The 24688-nt window shown below is 47.9% G+C and overlaps 2 protein-coding genes across 8 annotated transcripts in view; both read left to right on the plus strand.

Moving 5' to 3' along the window:
- Nucleotides 1-2175, plus strand: part of ATP2B2 (ATPase plasma membrane Ca2+ transporting 2) — a 192693-nt gene extending 190518 nt beyond the window's left edge. For 6 of the 7 annotated variants that reach the window (XM_024740197.1, XM_024740193.1, XM_024740194.1 and 3 more), the window contains one exon: nt 90-557. In XM_024740197.1, the coding sequence (XP_024595965.1) occupies nt 90-401 (312 nt within the window). In that variant the 3' untranslated portion in view covers nt 402-557. Of the gene's footprint in view, nt 1-89 lie in introns of all 7 variants that reach the window. The other variant, XM_024740200.1, reaches the window with a different exon arrangement.
- A 5208-nt stretch (nt 2176-7383) lies between these two features.
- The window catches only part of SEC13 (SEC13 homolog, nuclear pore and COPII component), a gene marked incomplete at its 3' end in the record, with an annotated part of 47668 nt that continues 30363 nt past the window's right edge, over nt 7384-24688 (plus strand). The window contains exons 1-5 of the mRNA XM_024740180.1: nt 7384-7519; nt 10216-10260; nt 19928-20043; nt 23036-23187; nt 23640-23773. Coding sequence (XP_024595948.1) covers nt 7517-7519; nt 10216-10260; nt 19928-20043; nt 23036-23187; nt 23640-23773 — 450 coding nt within the window. The remainder of the gene's footprint in view (nt 7520-10215; nt 10261-19927; nt 20044-23035; nt 23188-23639; nt 23774-24688) is intronic.

Consider the following 24688-nt stretch of genomic DNA (forward strand, 5'->3'; position numbering starts at 1 on the left):
CCCCCACCCGCCCCTCCTCCGAGCCCCCCAGAGCTTGGCCACCGGCCCCCCTGGGGGCAGCGCTCCTCACCCCCGTGCTTCCCTTGCAGATCCGCGTCGTGAAGGCGTTCCGTAGCTCTCTCTATGAAGGTCTAGAAAAGCCTGAGTCTCGAACCTCCATCCATAATTTCATGGCTCATCCTGAATTCCGGGTCGAAGATTCACAGCCCCACATTCCCCTCATCGACGACACCGACCTGGAAGAAGATGCCGCGCTCAAGCAGAACTCGAGCCCGCCGTCCTCGCTCAACAAGAACAACAGCGCCATCGACAGCGGGATCAACCTGACGACCGACACAAGCAAATCAGCTACCTCTTCAAGTCCAGGGAGCCCCATCCACAGCCTGGAGACGTCGCTTTAGCTGAGGACCCCGCCACCACCCACCTCCCGGGCACCCACCCGTCCAGGCACCCGACTCACCCAAGCAGCAGCGAGCCACAGCAGGAAACCAAATACTGGCGAGAAAACCGTTTCCACCCAACAGACCCTTTTTCTGGCTGCGATGCTGTTTGAACTCTTTTTCACTTCGAGGCGAGGGCGGGATCTCCTCCGGGGGCTTAAGGGAGTGAGCGGTTTTTCCCAGAACTAGCCCTTCCTGGCTCCCACCCGACATGGACCAGCCATGCACCCGCCCGGCGCCATGTCCCCTGCATGAATGTACTGTACACTTCCGGTCCTCCCCTTGTTTGGTTTTTGGGGGGTTGGGGAGGGGGTTTTTTTTGTTTGTTTTGTTTTCTTAGGCGGGAACTGCAGACAGACTCTTTTCTGAGACTATTTATCCAATCCACTGGTCTGTGAGTTTTTGAAATGCTTGCGCAGCATGGTCTCAGTTGTATAGGTTAATTTAACAACTTTTTGAAATTGCAGAGCTTAACTCGCCTAGTAAATTTGCACCAATGGAACCGAAGAACTTCAGACACTCACAAGGTTATATCCATTTCTTTGTATCTATATCAACGTATACTTCCCCAAGACTGTATACGTCCATATAGATAGGTAGATATATATGTGTCTATATGTGTATATATATATATATATATATATATATACACACATGGATATATAAAGTTTCTTTGCCGGCATGTTGCCTTGTTTCTGCTTAAATTGCTCTATTTTAACTTATTTATGTCCTAAAAGAAGAATGTAATTTGTTTACAAACCTGTAGATAACGTCTTCGGCTATTTGTACGGTTTAAGAACACTGGTGGCTGAGATGCTATAAAAACAGCTCAGCCTGATAGACACCTCCCTGGATTGCATCCTTGATGTTTTACGATAGCCATGCTCTGATTTTTGCCTGCTACTTCCGTTCAATTATGTGACTACCGAGGGAGGCTCAGGCAGAAGCCAAATGTTAGCGAGTATCCATCCTGAGGGGTCCAACAGCGTGCTCCGTAGACAAAGGGGGAGGAGGAGAGAAGTCTTGCTGCGCTCAAAGCACTGATGGCCAGCCCGGCCCCAGGGTGACGGGGTTGGCAAAGCACTGGGTGAAGACTTTTCTCTCAATGAAACTCACTTGAGTTTACTAAGAGCATTTCAAACAGAGATTCTCTCTGGCGCTGTCTGTACAGAGACTGAGGTAGTTTTGCAATATTAGAAATGCTATTGTGTTGGGTTTTTTTTCGGTTAGTAATTTAGAGGCTTATTTCCTTATAAATTGCAGCAAGTGAGCTGTTGGCATATTGGATGAGGATCATTATGGCTTGCTGCTTTTCTTTTTATTTTTGAAGAAGAACAGCCTTTTTCTCTGCACTATTTAGATCCGAACGAACCTTATGACGTGTATATTGAGATGTATTCAGTGTGATTTTTTTTAAACCAAATTGTCTTCCTGTAGTCGCAATATATACTGTAGCCTTTGAACAGCAAGTCTTGCTTTCCCAGACAGAAAGCCATTCTGAAACCCTACAGTATCACAGGTGAGAAAAGGTGGTTATTTTTTCCCTGAGACAATAACAGCACTAGTAATCCCACTTAATAAGAGCTTATTTAATTGTATGTCAGCCTCTTAACTGCTAAGCACTTTGTGGGTATCAGCTTTTTTCATAAAAGAACTTTTGTATTTAATACAAAGTTTGCTTTGAGACTTTTCAGCATACGATCTTTTTCCATAAACTTGTACAGTGCAAAAGACATTTTGAATACCATGATCGATGATGTCCCATGCTTCAAGGAAAACCAAACGCTTCTGCCTCGCTTGCGAAATGCATTCTTCACACTGACCCTTCCCACAGTTGCTCTGTGTCTACCCGGGCCCCTCCCTTCTCCAGGCCCAGAGAATTCTTCCACAAACAAGATGAGAGCCACTCGGGAAAAGAGCCATAGTCAGCTGGGAGGGCCTGCATCTGGATGGCTGTGGAGAAACCCGAGGGTTTAGGATCCCAAGTCAGCCCATCCCACCTGGCAAAACCTTCCTGGAAGGAGGACCTTCTTTGCTCAAGAGCATCTCCTGAATGTCGTGAAGAAATATCTCTGAATGTACCCAGCAGAGGAAACTGCATCCCCCGAGGGGTGACCACCCTCAGATATGCTTATTGGATTCCAAGACCAATACCGCCCACTGTTCTCCTCAGAGAAAGGAAAGACCCGCTCCTGTAAAACCTGGGGCAGCTTTGGAACGTGGTGTTTTTTGTAGTTTCCTTTTTCAAGGTTCTCCATCTCCCGCTTTGTTCCAGCCTTGTGTCCGTGACCTCATTCCATGACGCCAGGAGAGCCCTGCTTGCGCACCACGCTCCTTGCTCATTTGGAGCCAGGACGCAAGGGAAGCAGGAGGGGTCTCCCCTAATGGGACCCAGCCCAGGGGAGAAGGAGCCATGGAAGCTACGGAGAATGCCCCACGTCCGTGTTGGTCTTTTCTTGTCAGGAATGATGGATGCTCACACACACACACACACACACACATACACACACCCTCACACTTGCACACACACATCCACACACACAGGAAATGATTGGTTTGTCAGAACTCCCTGTAGTACATAAAGCTTGCACTCGGCGTCCTATATCTAGCAGCATGGGGTACGTTTGGCAGTTCACCCCATTAGGGGGTAAATAATTTATGACCATTCATCTGTTTTTATGAATTTTTTTATCTAGACAATAACTGTAAATAAAGAACTCACCATCTCTGTTCATTTAATACTATGCAATGGTGATGCTTTCAGTTGCTGACTCTTCTCACTCCGCAGTATGGTTCTGAAATGTCTGTGGTCTTAAAAAAAAAAAAAGGCAAAAACCAACATAAAACAGAACATAGTAAATATATACTCTGTAATGTATACTTTTTGCCAGTTTTGGACTGCACCATCCCCTCAGCTTCTTGTCTGCCCTCCGGACAGGGACTCCAGGAGAAGGGAGCCTATTCAGTTCCAAGGTCTAAGCTCACCAATCTGTCTCCCCCTAACAGATGACGGAAGACCAGGGGACCCATTCAATGAGTCACCCACCTTTGGAGGTGGACAGGGAGGAAACTGAAGAGTCTCCTTCCCTAACTCAGCAGCAGCCTGGGTTGCTCCCACCAGCCCCCCCACCGTAGCCCCTTGCCCCCTTGTCCCAACCAGAGCACAGAGTGGAAAAGAAGGAGGGCCCCCTGCTTCTGAGACCAGACCAATGATAGTGACTGCACTGGGACAAGGACCCTGGACCTGTCTCAGCCCGGACATCCCAGTTATTGAACAGCCGCTCTTCCCCAACTGTGCTGAAATTCCCCCTTTACCACTTCCTGACAGCTCAGAGAGACTTGGGTCTATTTCTGGAATATCTCCTCCGTTCCCTTATCTCGGTGTCTCATCTGGCACCAACCACACAGTTTTAATTATTGTCACTTTATATAATGTTTCATTATGTGGTGGGATAAATGCTTCGCTTTTTTTTTTACAAAATTTCCTGGTTATTCTCTCACATCTATTCTTCCAAGTAAACTTAAAGTTTTGCCGAGTCCTGCATCCTCCTGCCCTCCTCTCACTCCAAATATTGGGCCCTTTCATTGTAGGTGCAAACATCTTCCCACCATTGTAAGCACTGTCCACCCCAGCTCACTAAATAGAGAGCCCTCTAAGGAGAAATAAAAAGGGCATCCTGAATCTTGAGGGAAGCCAGATAGTCCTCCCATCATCTCACCTGTCCCCTAAGCCAGGGTGTCGTTAGGAGAGGCCACCAAGCCCCCACCCAATCTCAGTGTGGGACCCAAAGTCACCTACCTTGGCTGTGCTGAGGTGGACCCTCCATCTGCCCTGGTCCAGGCGAGAAAGAGGGGTCTCTCCCAGACCTGGAGCTACCAGAATGTGTAGCCCAGTTACCAGTTCTCCTCACGGAGAAATGTTCATTCCTATATCCCTTTCCTGAACTATTTTGGTGGGGAGAGGGTCACTTCTTGCTCCTTATTCACAGTTTTCAGCAGTTGTGATACGTCCTTTGGGATGCAGCAATCTCTTGCCTGGACCTTCTCACCACCCTGATGACTGCCCCTAGTGGTTCTGGCTCTACTTACAGGAGGCTGTCAAACGCACACTGTGACGTGCCTCCCACACAAAACTCTCTCCGTAGGGTCGGAGATCCCACCATTAGAAGATGGCGGGTGGGGTGGAGATGGGTTGCGTTTCTCTGAAGGCTTCTGGATCCTCCAGAGCCGAGGCTGAAATCAAACAACAGCAGAAAATCCCCAGGTCTTTCCCAAGTTCCAAAGCAAGCTCTCCTGATTTTGATGTAAAGACCCTGTTCATCCAAGTGGGGGGAGGGGGATCCCAGGCCCTGGGCATCAGCCATCACCCCCTCCACCGAAAACAAGATATTTAAGGCTGCTTTGGGACTGCCCTTCTCGGCTCCCTAAGTCTGTTCTGTAACGCCTGTGGTGCTCTCCTCACCTTTCCTCTCGGGGCGGGGAGGGGTTAGTCGCCACACTTTGCTAACTCTCGCGTGCACATATTTTATACCAGAGTAGCAAGGAAATGGTGCCGCCTCCAGCTTCCACGAGCTACCCGGGCTCTGGGGGGCTCTGGGGAAATCGGGGCTGGGACGTGACTGTGCTCTTATTGTACACTCTTGATTTCTCTGTATCTCTGGCTTGTGCTCTTTGTAATTAATGGGATTTGTCTGCCTTTTCAACACTATACTGAGCAATAACAATAAATGCACACGTGGAAATGCAGACACAGTACACATCACAAGGCCTTTTTCCGTGGGACAGCTGGGTCCCCGCCCTCCGTGGATTTGAACTCAGAGGGAGGCCAAGTGCCTGGGAGGGAAAGGCACTTTGCCCAAGGGTGCATGGCTCAGGGGTGGTCTCTCTCCTTCCGCCGAGTCACACCTTTTGAACAGTCACCATTTGAGGGAGGCAAGTTCAGCTTGCCGTGAGTCATTAACCCTCCATGAGGAACAGCTGACAATCCCAGAGGGCAAGACTCTGGGGAAAGAGGCCTCAGGAGGATGAAGAAGAGGTGGAGGTTCAGGGTCTGGGAGGTCAGGGCACAGATTAGGGAAAGCTTTTTTAGCTTTGGGGTCTGGGATTAACCGGAGGGAGCTGATGGGAGATGTGGACAAAGAATGTAGGTGGTATCCCCCACTGGGGACAGGGGAATGCAGAAGGGACCCTGGCACACTAAGAGTCTGAACTTTGCACACTTCTGGTGGACATCCACAAAGAACAAGAATGTGCCCAGACCAAGAGACAGTGCCAACGTCGGTTCAAAGGTTGATGGTTGCACATGCGTGCGCGCGCGCGCGCGCACACACACACACGAAAACCCAGCTCTTCTCCGGGAAAACTGATCCCCAGATCAAGCACTGTAGGCCCAACCGCTTCCAAACCCAAACCCAGTTTCACATCCAAAGGTCCATTTACTCCCAAGATCAACCTTCCAGAGGAGGTATTATTACAATTCCCACTTAACAGAAGAGGAGACGGCAGCTCAGAGAAGAGAAGGGTGTGCCCACCTAGTAAGTAGGGGATACAGTATTGATACCTCGCAGTCCTGATGCCAGAATCAGCACTTAAAACTTTTCAGTTCCACCAGCAAATACTTTAATGAATAGGAAAACAGTTGCACTGTTTGTCCCAAATCCTCAATCTCTCCAACTTCAATGCCTACACCAGGGAATTCCTTAAATAACAACTATGCCCCAGGCATTGTGTTTGTATTATATCTAACGTGTCATTGTCCCCACTTTCTACTGGAGGAAAGTGAGGCTCAGAAAGAAGTGATATGATTTTATCACCCAGAGAATCAGTAGTACATCTACAGATCTGAGATCAGGGGATGTCCCTTGAAGAACAGGAGACCCAAGGGCCCCTCCCACTTTGTTCCCTGCAGTATTTCCACCATAAGCACCACCCCTCACACCCCTGCAATCTTTTTCCATTAGAGGGAAATTATGGGTCTTGAAAGCTGGGGTGGGGGTGGAGGGTGAGTTGCTACCCGGAGGCCCAGCCCTGAGTTCTGTAAGACCCCATTCCCCGACACCCTCTCCAAAGCTCCTCGATGGTCTGGGTCTATCACACCCTCTGAGCCTTAACATCGTCCCTCCAGCAGTGACCATCTCCTGCTATAGGACTCTTCCCTCCAGTTTCAAGAGGGGAAACAGGGATTTTGACTCACCCAAGGGAAGCCTAGACTCCATCCTGGGTCACTCAACTCCTTAAAGCCATGAGAGATCAAGGGCTGCCAGACCATGTGTGGCTGAGGGGAGACCCCAGGCTCTGTCCAGCTGTACAGCATTCTCACTGTGCCGATGGGAAGCCAGGGACCTAGGGGTTGGGGAAACTGGCGATTGGGTCCTGGGCTCTAGCTGCAGGAGTCTGGCTGAGATCCCTCCTTGCCTGGGGAATCTACCTGGTGGGCCAGACTCACAGGATCCCAGAGCTATCAGGAAGGGGCAGTTTGAAGGCATGGGTCTTCTGGCCTGGAGAGGGCAGGGCGAGAGGCTCAGCCTCTGGCTAGGGGGTTATTCCCTGGGCTTCTTTGCCCCTGGTCCCAGCCTTGGGTCCTGAGGAGAGACTAACAAGGAAGCACTAAGACCAGTCTGGCCACTACTCCCAAAATTAGTCATCCTGAATTGTTCACCATAAGGCCAGTCGCACCCAGAACCACAGAGAGGTGGGTGGAGGTGTAGTTACGTATGAGTCCCTTTTTTCATGTATGGATCTCAGGAAAAGGGAAGGGTTGGTCACGAGAGAAGACAGGTTAGAGTTTCAGATTTCAAGTCCCGGGCCTGGCTCGCCTGGAAAACGAGAGTCCCACCCCTTTGGTCTCGAGCGTCACGCACGGAGAAGGGGAGGGGCCGTGGGAAGGCTTGGCACCGCCCCAGAAAGGACGGAACCTTCGTGCGAGCTGAGCGCGCTGCTGCCCGGAAGCTCCTGCGCCCGGGCCAGACCGCCTGCGAGCCCGGCACCGGAAGTGAGCTGTTCCGAGGCGCCGCCGGGACCTGCCACGTCCGAGGCCTGGCGCTGCCGCTGCCGCCGCCGCCGTCGCCGCCGCAACCATGGTGAGTACTGGGGCCGGGGTCGCCGAGCGGAGTTCTGGCCGTAGTCGCGGCCCTCCCGGGTTCTTCGGCGCGCTAAGGTTCAAGCCCCGAGTTGGGGCCGTTCAGCTCTCCCCCACCGCTTCGGGTCTGGGGGTCTCTGGCCTTGCCCGTCCGGACCTTTCGGAGGGGGAGGCCAGGCGGAGGCTGCGGAACCTCCCAGAACTCTGCGGGCCGCGTCTCCTGCTTCTTCTTTTCCTTCTCTTTCCCCAACAATTGAAAACAAAACCCCAAACACCGTTGGAGCTACTGTGGCCTGAGCCCTTAGTAGGTTCCAAGCATTTGTTCCTAATCTCAGCCTACTAACAGCCCCATGACGTCGGGGCTGTTATTAATCGACCTTTGACAAATTAGGAAGCTGGAGGTTCAGAGAGGTGAAGCCTCTTGCACAGCGAACAAGTGGCAGAGCTGAGATTCAAACCCTCACAACCATTCCCTTCTCCCACCTCCCGCCTCTCCCAGCAGAGATGTTTGTGGAACGGGTGCTTAGCCCAGGGCCCCGAGGTATGACGGGCACTTCAGGAAACTGATGTAAGGATGAGCTGAATGCTCCTGTGATGCAGGGGCTCGGGTTTTTAAACCTCTGTGGTATCCACAGTGTACATTCACTCCACACTTACTCATCCAGTGAATGACCGCCAGTGGGAACTAATGGATAGAAGCATCTAGCCTGAGCATGGCACAGAGTGGGGGTTCAGTAAGCCGGTGCTCTCGGGAAAATGGCTGTGCCTGGGTTTTTGAGGAAACGTGGGTGAACCCAGAAGTCTGGACGCTGGGTTTGGTTCTTGCTTTGCAGGGCACTGGGTTTTAAATTTCTCGGGGGTTTTTTGGTCTCTGATTCTTCAGCTGCTAAGTAGAGTTGGGGTCTCTTACACCCTGACACTCTGCTCTTTTTAAATGAGTTTTTAACTCATTAAGTAATTCTGGAGAGCTTAATTGTTTTGAGGGCTGTCTTTTACTACTTAAGGAAGACCATACATCTTGAGGTGCTTAGGAGGAGGGACTTTTTTTTTTTAAGGCGCTTTTAAAAAAAAAAAGCACTTGTTCATCAATCCTGGTTGGTGCGTGAGAGTGGTTCAAAATAAATGCTGGTTATCTCCAAGGTTTTCTGGCAAACTAGTATGAAACTACCAGTAAGCTTTCTTCCTGCCTCTGCTTAGCCCTCAGCCATTGATTTAGGGAATTGGATGTAACAACTAGATGGGCAGCCTAATCAAGTGGAAGACTTTGTGGGCTGGGAGTTAGCAGGTGGGGCTCTTCGCCCAGCTCCACCTTTAACTAGCTCTGTGACTTGAGCAGGTGCTTTCTATTCCCTGGGCTTCTTCATCTCCTTAGTCCATCGGACAGCTGTGATGAACTCTGCCCTTCGGCCTTCCCAGTGCACGTGTGAGAGTACTTTGTGACCCGGACAGCTTGGCACACGTAGGAGATGCTTTTCCTTATCTTCCTTACTTGCCTTTTCAGACCTCGGGGGCTGCTTTGTGGGGCATCTAGACTTTGGTGAGAGAACCTACGCTTACTTGACATGTACATTTTGCACTGCTTTGCAGCCATCCTCTTCTAGTATCCACCTTTCTGAAAAGTCAGGTCAGACTCTATACCTGCAGGGCTTGTGCTGGAAAAAGATGACATGGGGGAAATGGTAAGAAATATCACTTCCAGTCTGAAACCTCCTTTTCCGTCCCTTTTCTATCCCAAGAGTTTTGAGAGAATGGTGGTTGAACAAAGTAAAGCTGTGCATTTTTGTTCATTTACTTATTCATTCAGCCGATAGTCACTGAGCTCCTTCTGGTTGCAAAGCACTGTACTGGGTGATTTGAGAGGATTCAGAACGGCCAATGACACCGACCCTGGCTCCAGGGAGCTCACCTTCTAGTTGGGAGAAGAAACAGTGTAAAGTGTTGTAGACATTCAGTGTTGATATTCAGAGGAGTCCAGCCAGTTGGGGAATCTGGGAGTCTTCTGGGTGGGGCAGGGGGCAGCGTAATTTGAGCTGCACCTCAGAGAATGGGTAGGAGGGTGATGACCATGGCAGCTCTGTTCCAGTCCTATAAACTGGGCTCTGTCACAGATGGTGTACCAGGGAGCAGCCTCAGGAGAATCAGTTGAATCAATTAGTGTTAAGTGTTAACGCTGTTGTGCGAAAAACTGCCTGGAACATCAGAGGCTCTGTCATCCGGGAAGGAACCCCGGCCATGGCTCCCTCAGGGTCCCTCTTCAACGTCAAATGTAGCCAGGACCGCTCATGCCGCCATCCCCCCTTCTTTGCTCATGTTTTGCCCTCTGATTGGACTGTACTTTTTTTCCCCTGTGCCACCTGGCAAATTCCTCATCATCTGAGCCGAGTTTATGTCCACCACCACCAGCCCCTCAGACTGCTATAGCACACGTTAACCACCATTAAAGTATTTATCTTGCCTTGTTGGGGTTACTTATGTGCAGGCTTCTCAGGGGCAAGAAGTACCTCTTTTGCATGTCTGTATCTCCAGTCCCTGGCACAGTGCTTGGCAAAATGAAGGCACTTAGAGTGAACATCTACTGAATGAATGAATGAATGAATGAACAGATGCAGTCAAGAACTTTAAAAATGATCAGTGGATTCAATGAGATGATTGCATTCTAACTATCAGTGCATTTACCAACAATATCTTTGGTTCTAGGTGTCAGTAATTAACACTGTGGATACTTCCCATGAGGACATGATTGTAAGTATTCCTTTAGCACTTCCTCACATGCTGTGGACATGGGCATTTCTGTTGATCATTTATGAATCCACTGTGGCTTTGCAGCCTTTGATAGGCTGTAACCTGAGGGGTATGGTCAGTCTCCCAGCAGTGCCCTCTGAGTTGGCAGGGCTGTGATAGTCTGGTCACTGTACGGCAGGAGAAACCTGGAAACAATTTGTAGCTCAAGGTCCTCGGTCTCCTGGCCAAAAAAGTAACTGTCTCTGGGATGGGATGGAAGTGGGTGCAGAGGTTTGAATTAGTCTTCCCACCTGTATTCCTCCTGCTGTCACTTCTTAGCCCCATGGGAAAAGGAGGAAAAAAATAGGAAAATGACTCAATACAAAGGCAGAGCCAGGTAGGACCGGCACAGACAGCAGGCCAGACAGTACTCTTTGAACCGGAAGTCATTAACTCAAGGCGTTTCCTGAGAGGCAATCATAGGGTTTGGTGTAAAAGGACAGGGCTGTGGGAGAAGGTCCAGAGGTTAAAGTCTCCAGCAGCAAAGATGTGGACTCTGCTTCTTGCAGTGCAAGGAGTCCAGGTAGCCTTTGGACAGAACCCAGGTCAGTCAGCCTACAGCATTTCATCCCAGGCATCCTGCCATCACATCCTGCCCACCAGCAGTTGCTTTGGGACTTCTGAGGGGCTGCCTAGTCTCAGAATTGTATGTTCCCTGGGTGGGATCATGTGTGTTCTAGCTGTGAGACCACACCTCCTTGGAGACAGTGTGGCACCTTGGGTAAGAAGATCCAGTCTGAGATCCCCAGTCAATCTCTTTTTTTTTTTTGAATTTTATTTTATTTTTTTATACAGCAAGTTCTCATTAGTTATGCATTTTATACATATTTGTGTATACATGTCAATCCCAATCTCCCAATTCATCCCACCACCACCCCCCTGCCGCTGCTTTCCCCCCTTGGTGTCCATACGTTTGTTCTCTACCCCTGTGTCTCTATTTCTGCCCTGCAAACCGGTTCATGTGTACCATTTTTCTAGGTTCCACATATATGCGGTAGTATACGATATTTGTTTTTCTTTTTCTGACTTCACTCTGTATGACAGTCCCTAGATCCATCCACGTCTCTACAGATGACCCAATTTCGTTCCTTCTTATGGCTGAGTAATATTCCGTTGTATATATGTACCACAAATTCTTTATCCGTTTGTCTGTTGATGGGCATTTAGGTTGCTTCCATGACCTGGCTATTGTAAATAGTGCTGCAGTGAACATTGGGATGCATGTATCTTTTTTTTTTTTTGCGGTACGTGGGCCTCTCACTGTTGTGGCCTCTCCCATTGCGGAGCACAGGCTCTGGACGCGCAGGCTCAGCGGCCATGGCTCACGGGCCCAGCCGCTCCGCGGCATGTGGGATTTTCCCGGACCAGGGCACGAACCCGTGTCCCCTGCATCGGCAGGCGGACTCTCAACCACTGCACCACCAGGGAAGCCCTGCATGTATCTTTTTGAAATATGGTTTTCTCTGGGTATGCACCCAGTAGTGGGATTGCTGGGTCATGTGGTAATTCTGTTTTTAGTTTTTTAAGGAGTCTCCATACTGTCCTCCATAGTGGCTGTATCAGTTTACATTCCCACCAACAGTGCAAGAGGGTTCCCTTTTCTCCACACCCTCTCCAGCATTGGTTGTTTGTAGATTTTCTGATGATGCCCATTCTCAGTGGTGTGAGGTGATACCTCATTGTAGTTTTGATTTGCATTTCTCTAATGATTAGTGATGTTGAGCAGCCTTTCATGTGCTTCTTGGCCGTCTGTATGTCTTCTTTAGAGAAATGTCTATTTAGGTCTTCTGCCCATTTTTTGGATTGGGTTGTTTGTTTTTTTAATACTGAGCTGCATGAGCTGTTTATGTATTTTGGAAATTAATCCTTTGTCTGTTGGTTCATTTGCAAATATGCTCTCCCATTCTGAGGGTTGTCTTTTTGTATTGTCTGTAGTTTCCTTTGCTATGCAAAAGCTTTGAAGTTTCATTAGGTCCTATTTGTTTATTTTTGGTTTTATTTCCATTACTCTAGGAGGTGGATCAAAAAAGATCTTGCTGTGATTTATGTCAAAGAGTGTTCTTCCTATGTTTTCCTCTAAGAGTTTTATAGTGTCCGATCTTACATTTATGTCTGTAATCCATATTGAGTTTATTTTTGTGAACAGTGTTAGGGAGTGTTCTAATTTCATTCTTTTACATGTAGCTGTCCATTTTGCCCAGCAGCACTTATTGAAGAGACTGTCTTTTCTCCATTGCATATCCTTGCCTCCTTTGTCATAGATTAGTTGACCATAGGTGCGTGGGTTTATCTATGGGCTTTCTATCCTGTTCCATTGATCTATATTTCTGTTTTTGTGCCAGTACCATATTGTCTTGATTACTGTAGCTTTGTAGTATAGTCTGAAGTCAGGGAGTCTGATTCCTCCATGCACCACCAGGGAAGCCCTGCATGTATCTTTTTGAAATATGGTTTTCTCTGGGTATGCACCCAGTAGTGGGATTGCTGGGTCATGTGGTAATTCTGTTTTTAGTTTTTTAAGGAGTCTCCATACTGTCCTCCATAGTGGCTGTATCAGTTTACATTCCCACCAACAGTGCAAGAGGGTTCCCTTTTCTCCACACCCTCTCCAGCATTGGTTGTTTGTAGATTTTCTGATGATGCCCATTCTCAGTGGTGTGAGGTGATACCTCATTGTAGTTTTGATTTGCATTTCTCTAATGATTAGTGATGTTGAGCAGCCTTTCATGTGCTTCTTGGCCGTCTGTATGTCTTCTTTAGAGAAATGTCTATTTAGGTCTTCTGCCCATTTTTTGGATTGGGTTGTTTGTTTTTTTAATACTGAGCTGCATGAGCTGTTTATGTATTTTGGAAATTAATCCTTTGTCTGTTGGTTCATTTGCAAATATGCTCTCCCATTCTGAGGGTTGTCTTTTTGTATTGTCTGTAGTTTCCTTTGCTATGCAAAAGCTTTGAAGTTTCATTAGGTCCTATTTGTTTATTTTTGGTTTTATTTCCATTACTCTAGGAGGTGGATCAAAAAAGATCTTGCTGTGATTTATGTCAAAGAGTGTTCTTCCTATGTTTTCCTCTAAGAGTTTTATAGTGTCCGATCTTACATTTATGTCTGTAATCCATATTGAGTTTATTTTTGTGAACAGTGTTAGGGAGTGTTCTAATTTCATTCTTTTACATGTAGCTGTCCATTTTGCCCAGCAGCACTTATTGAAGAGACTGTCTTTTCTCCATTGCATATCCTTGCCTCCTTTGTCATAGATTAGTTGACCATAGGTGCGTGGGTTTATCTATGGGCTTTCTATCCTGTTCCATTGATCTATATTTCTGTTTTTGTGCCAGTACCATATTGTCTTGATTACTATAGCTTTGTAGTATAGTCTGAAGTCAGCGAGTCTGATTCCTCCGACTCTGTTTTTTACCCTCAAGACCACTTTGGCTATTCAGGGTCGTTTGTGTCTGCATACAAATTTTAAGATTTTTTTTGTTCTAGTTCTGTAAAAAATGCCATTGGTAATTTGATAGGGATTGTATTGAATCTGTAGATTGCTTTGGGTAGTATAACCATTTTCACAGTATGGATTCTTCCAATCTAAGAATATGCTATATCTCTCCATCTGTTTGTATCATCTTTAATTTCTTTCATCAGTGTCTTATAGTTTTCTGCATGCAGGTCTTTCATCTCCCTAGGTCAGTTTATTCCTAGGTATTTTATTCTTTTTGTTGCAATGGTATGGGGGTGTTTCCTTAATTTCTCTTTCAGATTCCTCATCATTAGTGTGTAAGAATGCAAGAGATTTCTGTACATTACTTTTGTATCCTGCAACTTTACCAAATTCATTGATGAGCTCTAGTAGTTTTCTGGTGGCATCTTTAAGATTCTCTATGTATAGTATCATGTCATCTGCAAACAGTGACAGTTATACTTCTTCCTTTCCAATTGGTATTCCTTTTATTTCTTTTTCTTCTCTGATTGCCGTGGCTAGGACTTCCAAAACTATGTTGAATAATAGTGGTGAGAGCGGACATCCTTGTCTTGTTCCTGATCTTAGAGGAAATGCTTTCAGTTTTTCGCCATTGAGAATGATGTTTGCCATGGGTCTGTCATATATGGCCTTCATTATGTTGAGGTAGGTTCCCTCTATGCCCACTTTCTGGAGAGTTTTTATCATAAATGGGTGTTGAATTTGGTCAAAAGTGTTTTCTGCATCTACTGAGATGATCATATGGCATTTCATTCTCAGTTTGTTGATATGGTGTATCACATTGATTGATTTGCGTATATTGAAGAATCCTTACATCCCTGGGATAAATCCCACTTGATCATGGTGTATGATCCTTTTAATGTGTTGTTGGATTCTGCTTGCTAGTATTTTGTTGAGGAGTTTTGCATCTGTATTCGTGAGTGATATTAGTCTGTAATTTTCTTGTAGTATCTTTGTCTGGTTTTGGTATCAGGGTGATGGTGGCCTCATAGAATGAGTTTGGGAGTGTTCCTTCCTCTGCAGTTTTTTGGAAGAGTTTGAGAAGGATGGATGTTAGCTCTTCTCTAAATGTTTGACAGAATTCACCTGTGAAGCCATCTGGTCCTGGACTTTTGTTGGTTGGGAGATTTTTTTTTTTTTTGCGGTACGCGGGCCTCTCACTGTTGTGGCCTCTCCCGCTGTGGAGCGCAGGCTGCGGACCCACAGGCTCAGCGGCCATGTTTCCTTTGCCTAGCCGCTCCGCGGCATGTGGGGTCTTCCCAGACCGGGGCACGAACCTGTGTTCCCTGCATCGGCAGGCGGACTCTCAACCACTGCACCACTATGGAAGCCCTGTTGGAAGATTTTTAATCACAGTTTCAATTTCATTACTTGTGATTGGTCTGTTCATATTTTCTCTTTCTTCCTGGTTGAGTCTTGCAAGGTTATACCTTTCTAAGAATTTGTCCATTTCTTCCAGGCTGTCCATTTTATTGGCATAGAGTTGCTTATAGCAGGCTCTTAGGATACTTTGTATTTCTGTGGAGTCTGTTGTAACTTCTCCTTTTGTATTTCTAATTTTATTGATTTGAGTCCTCTCCCTCTTTTTCTTGATGAGTCTGGCTAAAGGTTTATCAATTTTATCTTATCAAAGAACCAGCTGTTAGTTTTATTGATCTTTGCTATTGTTTTCTTTGTTTCTATTTCATTTATTTCTGCTCTGATCTTTATGATTTCTTTCCTTCTACTACCTTTGGGTTTTGTTTGTTCTTCTTTCTCTGGTTCCTTTAGGTGTAAGGTTAGATTGTTTATTTGAGATGTTTGTTGTTTCTTGAGGTAGGATTGTATTGCTATAAACTTCCCTCTGAGAACTGCTTTGCTTCTTCCAGTAGGTTTTGGATCGTTGTGTTTTCGTTGTCATTTGTCTGTAGGTATATTTTGATTTCCTCTTTGATTTCTTCAGTGATCTCTTGGTTACTTAGTAACGTATTGTTTAGCCTCTATGTGTCTTTGTTTTTTACATTTCTTTCCCCTGTAATTCATTTCTAATCTCATAGCATTGTGGTCAGAAAAGATGCTTGATATGATTTCAATTTTCTTAAATTTACCGAGGCTTGATGTGTGACCCAAGATGTGATGTATCCTGGAGAACGTTCCATGTGAACTTGAGAAGAAAGTGTAATCTGCTCTTTTTGAATGGAATGTCCTATGAATATCAGTGAAATCTGTCTGGTCTGTTGTGTCATTTAAAGCTTGCGTTTCCTTATTAATTTTCTGTCTGGATGATCTGTCCATTGGTGTAAGTGAGGTGTTAAAGTCCCCCACTATTATTGTGTTACTGTTGATTTCCTCTTTTATAGCTGTTAGCAGTTGCCTTATGTATTGAGGTGCTCCTATGTTGGGTGCATATATATTTATAATTGTTGTATCTTTTTCTTGGGTTGATCCCTTGATCATGATGTACTGTCCTTCCTTGCCTCTTGCAACATTCTTTATTTTGAAGTCTATTTTATCTGATATGAGTATTGCTACTCCAGCTTTCTTTTGATTTCCACTTGCATGGAATATCTTTTTCCATCCCCTCACTGTCAGTCTGTACATGTCCCTAGGTGTGAAGTGGGTCTCTTGTAGGCAGCATATATATGGGTATTGTTTTTGTAACCATTCAGTGAGCCTGTGTCTTTTGGTTGGAGCATTTAATCCATTCACGTTTAAGGTAATTATCAATATGTATGTTCCTATGACCATTTTCATAATTGTCGTGGGTTTGTTTTTGTAGGTCCTTTTCTTCTCTTGTGTTTCCCACTTAGAGAAGTTCCTTTAGCATTTGCTGTAGAGCTGGTTCGGTGGTGCTGTATTCTCTTAGCTTTTGCTGGTCTGTAAAGCTTTTGATTTCTCCGTCGAATCTGAATGAGATCCTTGCTGGGTAGAGTAACGTTGGTTGTAGGTTCTTCCTACTGGGTAGAGTAACGTTGGTTGTAGGTTCTTCCCTTTCATCACTTTAAATATGTCATGCCACTCCCTTCTTGCTTGTAGAGTTTCTGCTGAGAAATCAGCTCTTAACCTTATGGAAGTTCCCTTGTATGTTATTTGTTGTTTTTCCCTTACTGCTTTCAATAATTTTTCTTTGTCTTTAATTCTTGCCAATTTGATTACTATGTGTCTTGGCAGGTGTCTCCTTGGGTTTGTCCTGCCTGGGACTCGCTGTGCTTCCTGGACTTGGGTGGCTATTTCCATTCCCATGTTAGGGAAGTTTTCGACTATAATCTCTTCAAATATTTTCTCAGGTCCTTTTTGTCTCTTTTCTCCTTCTGGGACCCCTGTCATGCTAATGTTGTTGTGTTTAATGTTGTCCCAGAGGTCTCTTAGGCTGTCTTCATTTCTTTTCATTCTTTTTTCTTTATTCTGTTCTGCAGCAGTGAATTTCACCATTCTGTCTTCCAGGTCACTTATCCGTTCTTCTGCCTCAATTATTCTGCTATTGATTCCTTCTAGTATATTTTTCATTTTAGTTACTGTATTGTTCATCTCTGTTTGTTTGTTCTTTTATTCTTCTAGGTCTTTGTTAAACATTTTCTTGCATCTTCTTGATCTTTGCCTCCCTTCTTTTTCCGAGGTCCTGGATCATCTTTTTTTTTTTTTTTTTTTTGCGGTACGCAGGCCTCTCACTGCTGTGGCCTCTCCCGTTTCAGAGCTTAGGCTCCAGACGCGCAGGCTCAGCGGCAGTGGTTCATGGGCCCAGCCACTCTGTGGTATGTGGGTTCCTCCCGGACCAGAGCACAAACCCGCATCCCCTGCTTCGGCAGGCGGACTCTCAATTACTGCGCCACCAGGGAAGCCCCCTGGATCATCTTTACTATCATTATTCTGAATTATTTTTCTGGAAGGTTGCCTGTCTCCACTTCATTTAGTTGATTTTCTGGGGTTTTATCCTGTTCCTTCATCTGGTACAAAGTCCTCTGCCTTTTCATCTGTCTGTCTTTCTGTGAATGTGGTTTTCCTTCCACAGCTACAGAATTGTAGCTGATCTTGTTTCTGCTGTCTGCCCTCTGGTGGATGAGGCTATCTAAGAGGCTTGTGCAAGTTTCCTGATGGGAGAGACTGGTGGGGGGTAGAGTGGTGTTGCTCTGAGCATAGCTCAATAAAACTTTAATCCACTTGTCTGCTGATGGGTGGGGCTGGGTTCCCTCCCTGTTGGTTGTTTGGCCTGAGGCAACCCAACAGTGGAACCTACCCGGCTCTTTGGTGGGGCTAATGGTGGACTCTGGGAGGGCTCACACCAAGGAGTACTTCCCAGAACTTCTGCTTCTGGTGTCCTTGTCCCCACGGTGAGCCACAGCCACCCCCTGCCGCTGCAGGAGACCCTCCAACACTGGCCAGTAGGTCTGATTCAGTCTCCCCTGGGGTCACTGCTCCTTCCCTGGGTCCCGATGCACACACTACTTTGTGTGTGCCCTCCAAGAGGGGAGTCTGTTCCCCCCAGTCCTGTCGAAGTCGTGCAATCAAATCCCACTAGTCTTCAAAATCTGATTCTCTAGGAATTCCTCCTCTTGTTGCTGGACTCCCAGGTTGTGAAGCCTGGCGTGGGGCTCAGAACCTTCACTCCCGTGGGTGGACTTCTGTGGTGTACGTGTTCTCCAGTCTGTGAGTCACCCTCCCAGCAGTTACGGGATTTGATCGTATTGGGATTGCGCCCCTCCTACCGTCTCACTGCGGTTCTCCTTTGTCTCTGGATGTGGGGTATCTTTTCTGGTGAGCTCCAGTGTCCTCTGTCCATGATTGTTCAGCAGTTAGTTGTGAATCCGGTGCTCTCGCAAGAGAGAGTGAGGGCATGTCCTTCTACTCTGCCATCTTGAACCAAACTCATAGTCAATCTCTAAACTTTTCTGAGCCAGCCCTGATTTCCTCATAGCTAAGATGGGGAAAATTATGGATATGCTACCTCTCTCTGTGGGTTCATCTTGGGGAACAGATGAGACAAAGTAGTAATGACTAACGTCTGCATGCTCACTGTGCATCACACCCCATGCTGAATACTTCTCATTTAAGCTTCATAACAGCCCTCGAAGTGGATGCCATCATCAGGTCCATTTAAAGATAAGGAAACTAGGTTCAAGGGTATTAGGAAATTTTTCTAAGGTTGCACAGCAGGTAACTTGAGATAGGATTTAAATCTCTTAGGTTCTTTGCCGTACTTCCTCCCAAAGTGTGTGATAGCACTCTGCAGGAGCAGTGCTTCAGAAAAACACTTGCAGAGAAGCTCTGTCGTAGCACCTGCCCTGCCTGCCTTCCAACAAGCCAAGACCTGGAATGGTGCAGGGGGTTGGCCTCCCAAGAAGAATCAGGATGTTTTCCTTGGGTAGGGAGGTGAGGAAGGAATGTTGAAGCAGACGAAATGATTGCTTCCCTTTGAAAGGATGTGATTGCCCCTGATGACCACAAGAGTGACAGCTAATAGTTCCTGAAACCCCCAAGGCGCAACAGTGAAGAAAGTGTCATCCGTTGGAATAGGCAGGACCAGCAAACAGGAGGGGCCAGTAAGTAGAGTGAGGCAGCAGGTGGATTGGCTCAGAGGAGCCATCGCCCAGATGGAAAAGGAGCTGTGCGCAGGGCCCAGCCCTAGGTCTGGATGGCCAGGCAGCATCGATGAAGTTGGTTCATCAGTGATGGGACCAGTGACATTTAAGGCATGAGTGGAGAGTCTGGGGTACTGGCGTGCATCATGGAGGACCTGATTGGGGCCTGCAGGCAGTCAGTGGCCTGCTTCTTTGGGTCAGCATTAGCCCTGGGTTCTGGCGCTGAGCCAAACCTCCCTGGCGGCCCATGGAGCCTCGGAACACAGTGGGGCGTGAGGAAGGAGGAAGAAGAGGGAAGCTAGGCAAGCTTCTCTTCTCCCATATACCCACCCTGCAGAACAGGACTGGGAAAGACTTCCCCTGTGATGTAAAGGGTCTAAAAGCAGCTGGGTGTGGTTTTTCTTGTCCCTTTCAGAAGGAAATTACCTGTCAGAGAAGTGAGAACGTTGACATGCTAGCTTCCTGCCTGATAGTGATGATTCCTTGAGGTTTGATTAACTTCAGGTAGATTCTGGTCCCTCCTAGACTCAGTCCTGGTGACTGCCCCCACCCCACCCGCTCCGCCCAGCCTGCCAAGCTGTCCTCTCGTTGCAGCATGATGCCCAGATGGACTACTACGGCACCCGCCTGGCAACCTGCTCATCGGACAGGTCCGTCAAGATCTTCGACGTGCGCAACGGAGGGCAGATCCTCATCGCCGACCTCAGGGGGTGAGTGCGGCCAACCCCGGGGCAAGGTCGCAGAGAGTGGGCTTCTCAGACATGGCAGGAAGGGCTGAGGGCCAGATCAGAGCAGCCCGCAGTGCAGTCAGCGGAGAGGACACCTGGTCCCAGCCAGCCGGCTGCCCTCATCAGGTATCCCAGGCCGCTGGAGCCAGGAGCAAATCCCAATTCTGCTGCCCAAATGCCCACTGGCAGACCTGGGGCGAGGGAGTCAGTTATAGGCTCTCAGAGCCTCCACCCACTCACCCCCAACACAGGCTGCCGCTGTCTCCACCCAGTTAGAGCCTACTTGCAACAAGCGTCCAGTGGCCACTGCTATTTTCAAAAGTGGGAAACTAACTTTTTTTTTTTTTAAATAAGTTTAGCTACCACATGATCTAAAGTGACTCAAGGCTGGTGATCTAAGAATGTAATAGTAATTATATAAATCCCATAATTCTGCCTGTTTGCCCGTGGTAGGTGCTCAGTGAATATTTGCAAATGTTTCATTTACCTTTCTCCCTGTTGAGGTTCTTGAGATCCTGGCTCTCAGTTTTGTGGCCGCACTCTAGTGCTTTCCCTCAGTTCACTACCTCAGGTAGATGGGGTTCTTAACCTGGGTACCATGGATCTCCAAGTGTTCTGTGGGTAGAATTCAGGAGGTGGTGAACTGGGAAAGGGAAAACATTACCTCTTTATTCTCAGTGACTCTGATATTTAGCATTTCCTTCAATTATGGCTATCGGCCAGGAACTACAGTAGTATTCATAGTACCTGTCACTTTGTTACCAATAGGAGTCATAGATTTTTGTTTTTAATAAATTTATTTATTTTTGGCTGCGTTGGGTCTTCGTTGCTGCACGCTGGCTTTCTCTGGTTGTGGTGAGCGGGGTCTACTCTTCGTTGCGGCGCGCGGGCTTCTCATTGCAGTGGCTTCTCTTGTTGCGGAGCATGGGCTCTAGGCGTGCGGACTTCAGTAGTTGTGGCTCATGGGCTCTAGAGCACAGGCTCAGTAGTTGTGGCGCACGGGTTTAGTTGCTCCGCAGCATGTGGGGTCTTCCTGGACGAGGGCTCGAACCCGTGTCCCCTGCATTGGCAGGCGGATCCTTAACCACTGTGCCACCAGGGAAGACCGTCACAGATATTTTTATATCACATTACAGTTGTTGTAGCTTTCTCAAAACAGCATTTATGCTCATCACTACTTTGAAGTTAGAATGGTTATTAGACTTGCCACTAGAGTTTGTTACTTAAAGCGTTAACAAAGAAGCACACGTATCACTAATAACGTAAATTGTTCTTTAACGTTTTGATAACTGTATATCAGTATAATTGGGTTTTCTTTATAATCCTAGCTCTATGTATTTTTTGTTTGTTTTTTGTTTTTTGTTTTTTTTTGCGGTACATGGGCCTCTCACGGTTGTGGCCTCTCCCGTTGCGGAGCACAGGCTCCAGACGTGCAGGCTCAGTGGCCGTGGCTCACCGGCCCAGCCACTCCATGACATGTGGGATCTTCCCGGACCGGGACACGAACCCATGTCCCCTGCATCGGCAGGGGGGGGGTCAACCACCGCGCCACCAGGGAAGACCTAGCTCTATGTATTTTATCCATTATTCTGAGAAGGGACCATAACGTTCACCAGACTGCACAGGAGAAGTTAAGAATCGCTGACAAGTGGGTGTTCAGTACATGTTTGTAAATGGGTTAAAACAGACATAGCTAAGTCAGTAGCCGTTTCAGGAGATAGGCCTAGAAGTTCCACCTCTTCCTGAGTGTCAGGAGTCAAGTGACTCAGGAGCCAGATGCCGCCTTCCCTGCTAGGCAGCCCATGGCTGAGCGGAGAGCTCCGAGGGCGAGGCCTGGCTGCCATCTGGGCATCATGCTGCAAAGAGAGGACAGCTCGGGAAGCTGGCAGGCTGGGCGGAGGGGCGTGGGGTGGGGGCAGTCACCAGGACTGAGTCTGCTGTCACTCCGTCCTCTGCTCTGCGTTTTTCTTCTGCTCTAAGTATGAAAAGTATTGTTGAAGGGTAGTAAATTCAGGCCCCCATTCTTTATTCCCTCAGTTAAAATTACGCTAGTTGTAGGACGTTTGAGCCTACAAGAGTTTCATTAGCAGCTCCTTTGTAGAGACTGGGGTTGGACCACTGTCCCAGCTGGAGGGAGGAGAACTCTGAGTGTCAGCAGTCCCGGAGTGGATGGGGAGCAGGGAGCAGCACCAGGGCTAGCAGTCATCAAGCTTGTGTTTTTTCCTTTTCTTGTACCAAGCCCTGTTGTAAGCTCTTTATTGAGTTATCACAAACATTTCCCTCATGACCGCCATGTGAAAGAAGTCTTGTTGACACCTCTATTAAGAGACAAAGCCAAAGAGAGGATATGGCCCTGGCCTAAAGTCAAGCAGCAAGTGAGTGTGGAATAGGTGTGAAAGAGCCTGTCCCATCCCCTCTGTGCCATCCACCTCTGTGTGCTGGCTGCCCCCCGTTCTGAGGGACGGCCCCAGTACGGAGCCTGGCACAGGGTACGTGCTCAGACAGTGAACGCACAGAGGTGGGAAGAGAAGAGAGAGACATGCCTGTTGATAAAGTTGAAAGAGTAGTGGCAGGTATCAAAATGAAATAGTTACTGCCTCCTCAAGAAGGTGACTGTCTGGGAAGATGAGTAGTGATTCATCTACAGATACACCCTGAGCACTTGTGGGGGTAAACCCTGGATCTGTTGGTGACTGTGCTGATGACAGTACATGTAGGCTGTGCTGGCCACCATCTGGGGTAGGTGAGGGCTCTGCCGTGTCGGGACAGAGGGGCTGACTCGCCTCCGGCCTCAGGGTCCTCACTGCCCAATGACGGTCCCTTTTGGAGTGACATTATACACGGCTCTCCTTTTTGAAATTTTTAGGCAGTTCTGTCCTGAGAAGCCATTCACTTCTGTCCAAAGTAGTGGCTGGCAGAGCACTGTGGGTTCCTTTGGCGCATTTGAGCAACCTCTGACCCTCTCCCCTTGCAGTCATGAGGGTCCTGTGTGGCAAGTGGCCTGGGCCCACCCCATGTATGGCAATGTCCTGGCATCCTGCTCCTATGACCGCAAAGTCATTATCTGGAAAGAGGAAAATGGCACCTGGGAGAAGACGCATGAGCACACGGGACACGACTCCTCAGGTACACTGAGTGTGGCAGGAGAGGGCGGCGGGCAGAGGGGCCCTGGGGGAGAGGGGGGGGCCTCTGTCTTGGCTAACCCTCGGCTTTCCCCTTGTGATGCTCGTCGTTTGTCCCCTGGGCTTTGGTTGCTTTTCTGTTACTCTTTCCACAGCAGAGGTAAGGCCTTAAGACTTAAAGCCAATCCAAAGCAAAATGAGAAAAGCAAAGACAACATAGCGAGATTTTTGTTTTTTTAAGGTTTATTCATTTTAAGTACTGGCCTTGTTCTCAGATTATAAGATAGGCTTTAGTTTATGATGATACTAGTAGTGATGGGTTTTTTAAATCTCCTTAATTGACAAAATTACAACCTCCCCCTGGTGATCCCTACAATTTTTTTTTTTTAGAAATTTAGTAAAACAGTAAGTCTCAGAACTGAAGGTCTGCTCACTGTTCCTCCCTCCTTCCTGCAGTAAACTCTGTGTGCTGGGCCCCCCATGACTACGGCCTTATCCTAGCTTGTGGGAGCTCAGATGGAGCCATCTCTCTGCTGACTTACACCGGGTTGGGCCAGTGGGAAGTGAAGAAGATCAACAATGCTCACACTGTAAGTCACGCCCTTCCTGTGTATAGGGGGTAGCTCTGTGGCCTTGCCTCATGTCCCCTGTTCACTCCTTAGAGAGAGGCAGGAACAGTGTCACTGCTGTGCGGTGGGCCAGGGGAGGGGGCTGCGGATCAGACATGCTTGGGAGAGCAGCTCTGAGACTCTCTGCTCTGAAGCCAGACAGGCTGCATCCAGGGAGGCCAGGCTGCACCAGCCTCATTCAGCCCATGGCAGGGTTGGCACTGGTTCCTCCAAGTCAGGGAGGGCCAGGGCACTGGCAAGGTGGCAGCAGTAGGCTGCCTCACTGCCACCCTTGCTATGGACACCTCAAGTTGACATGGCCTGCAGTGGTCATTGGGACGCCTGGAACTGAGTGGTGTTAAAAATCATCATAGGGGGCTTTGCTGGTGGCGCAGTGATTGAGAGTCCGCCTGCCAATGCAGGGGACATGGGTTCGTGCCCTGGTCCGGGAAGATCCCACATGCCACGGAGCGGCTGGGCCCGTGAGCCATGGCCGCTGAGCCTGCGCGTCCGGAGCCTGTGCTCCGCAACGGGAGAGGCCACAGCAGTGAGAGGGCCGCGTACCGCAAAACAAAACAAAAAAAAACATAGGAATTTAGTTCTCTACTTGTAGTCATTGGACATTAAGGTTAAAACTGTCAAGAAAGCATAGTGGGGCTTCCTTGGTGGCACAGTGGTTAAGAATCCACCTGCCAATGCAGGGGACACGAGTTCGAGCCCTCATCGAGGAAGATCCCACATGCTATGGAGCAGCTAAGCCCCGTGTGCCACAACTACTGAGCCTGCACTCGAGAGCCCGTGAGCCACAACTACTGAGCCCGTGCACCACAACTGCTGAAGCCCGCGCGCCTAGAGCCCATGCTCTGCAACAAGAGAAGCCACTGCAATGAGAAGCCC

The sequence above is a fragment of the Neophocaena asiaeorientalis genome, unplaced genomic scaffold (genome assembly GCF_003031525.2).
Source record: "Neophocaena asiaeorientalis asiaeorientalis breed wild unplaced genomic scaffold, Neophocaena_asiaeorientalis_V1.1 scaffold75, whole genome shotgun sequence".
NCBI lineage: Eukaryota > Metazoa > Chordata > Mammalia > Artiodactyla > Phocoenidae > Neophocaena > Neophocaena asiaeorientalis.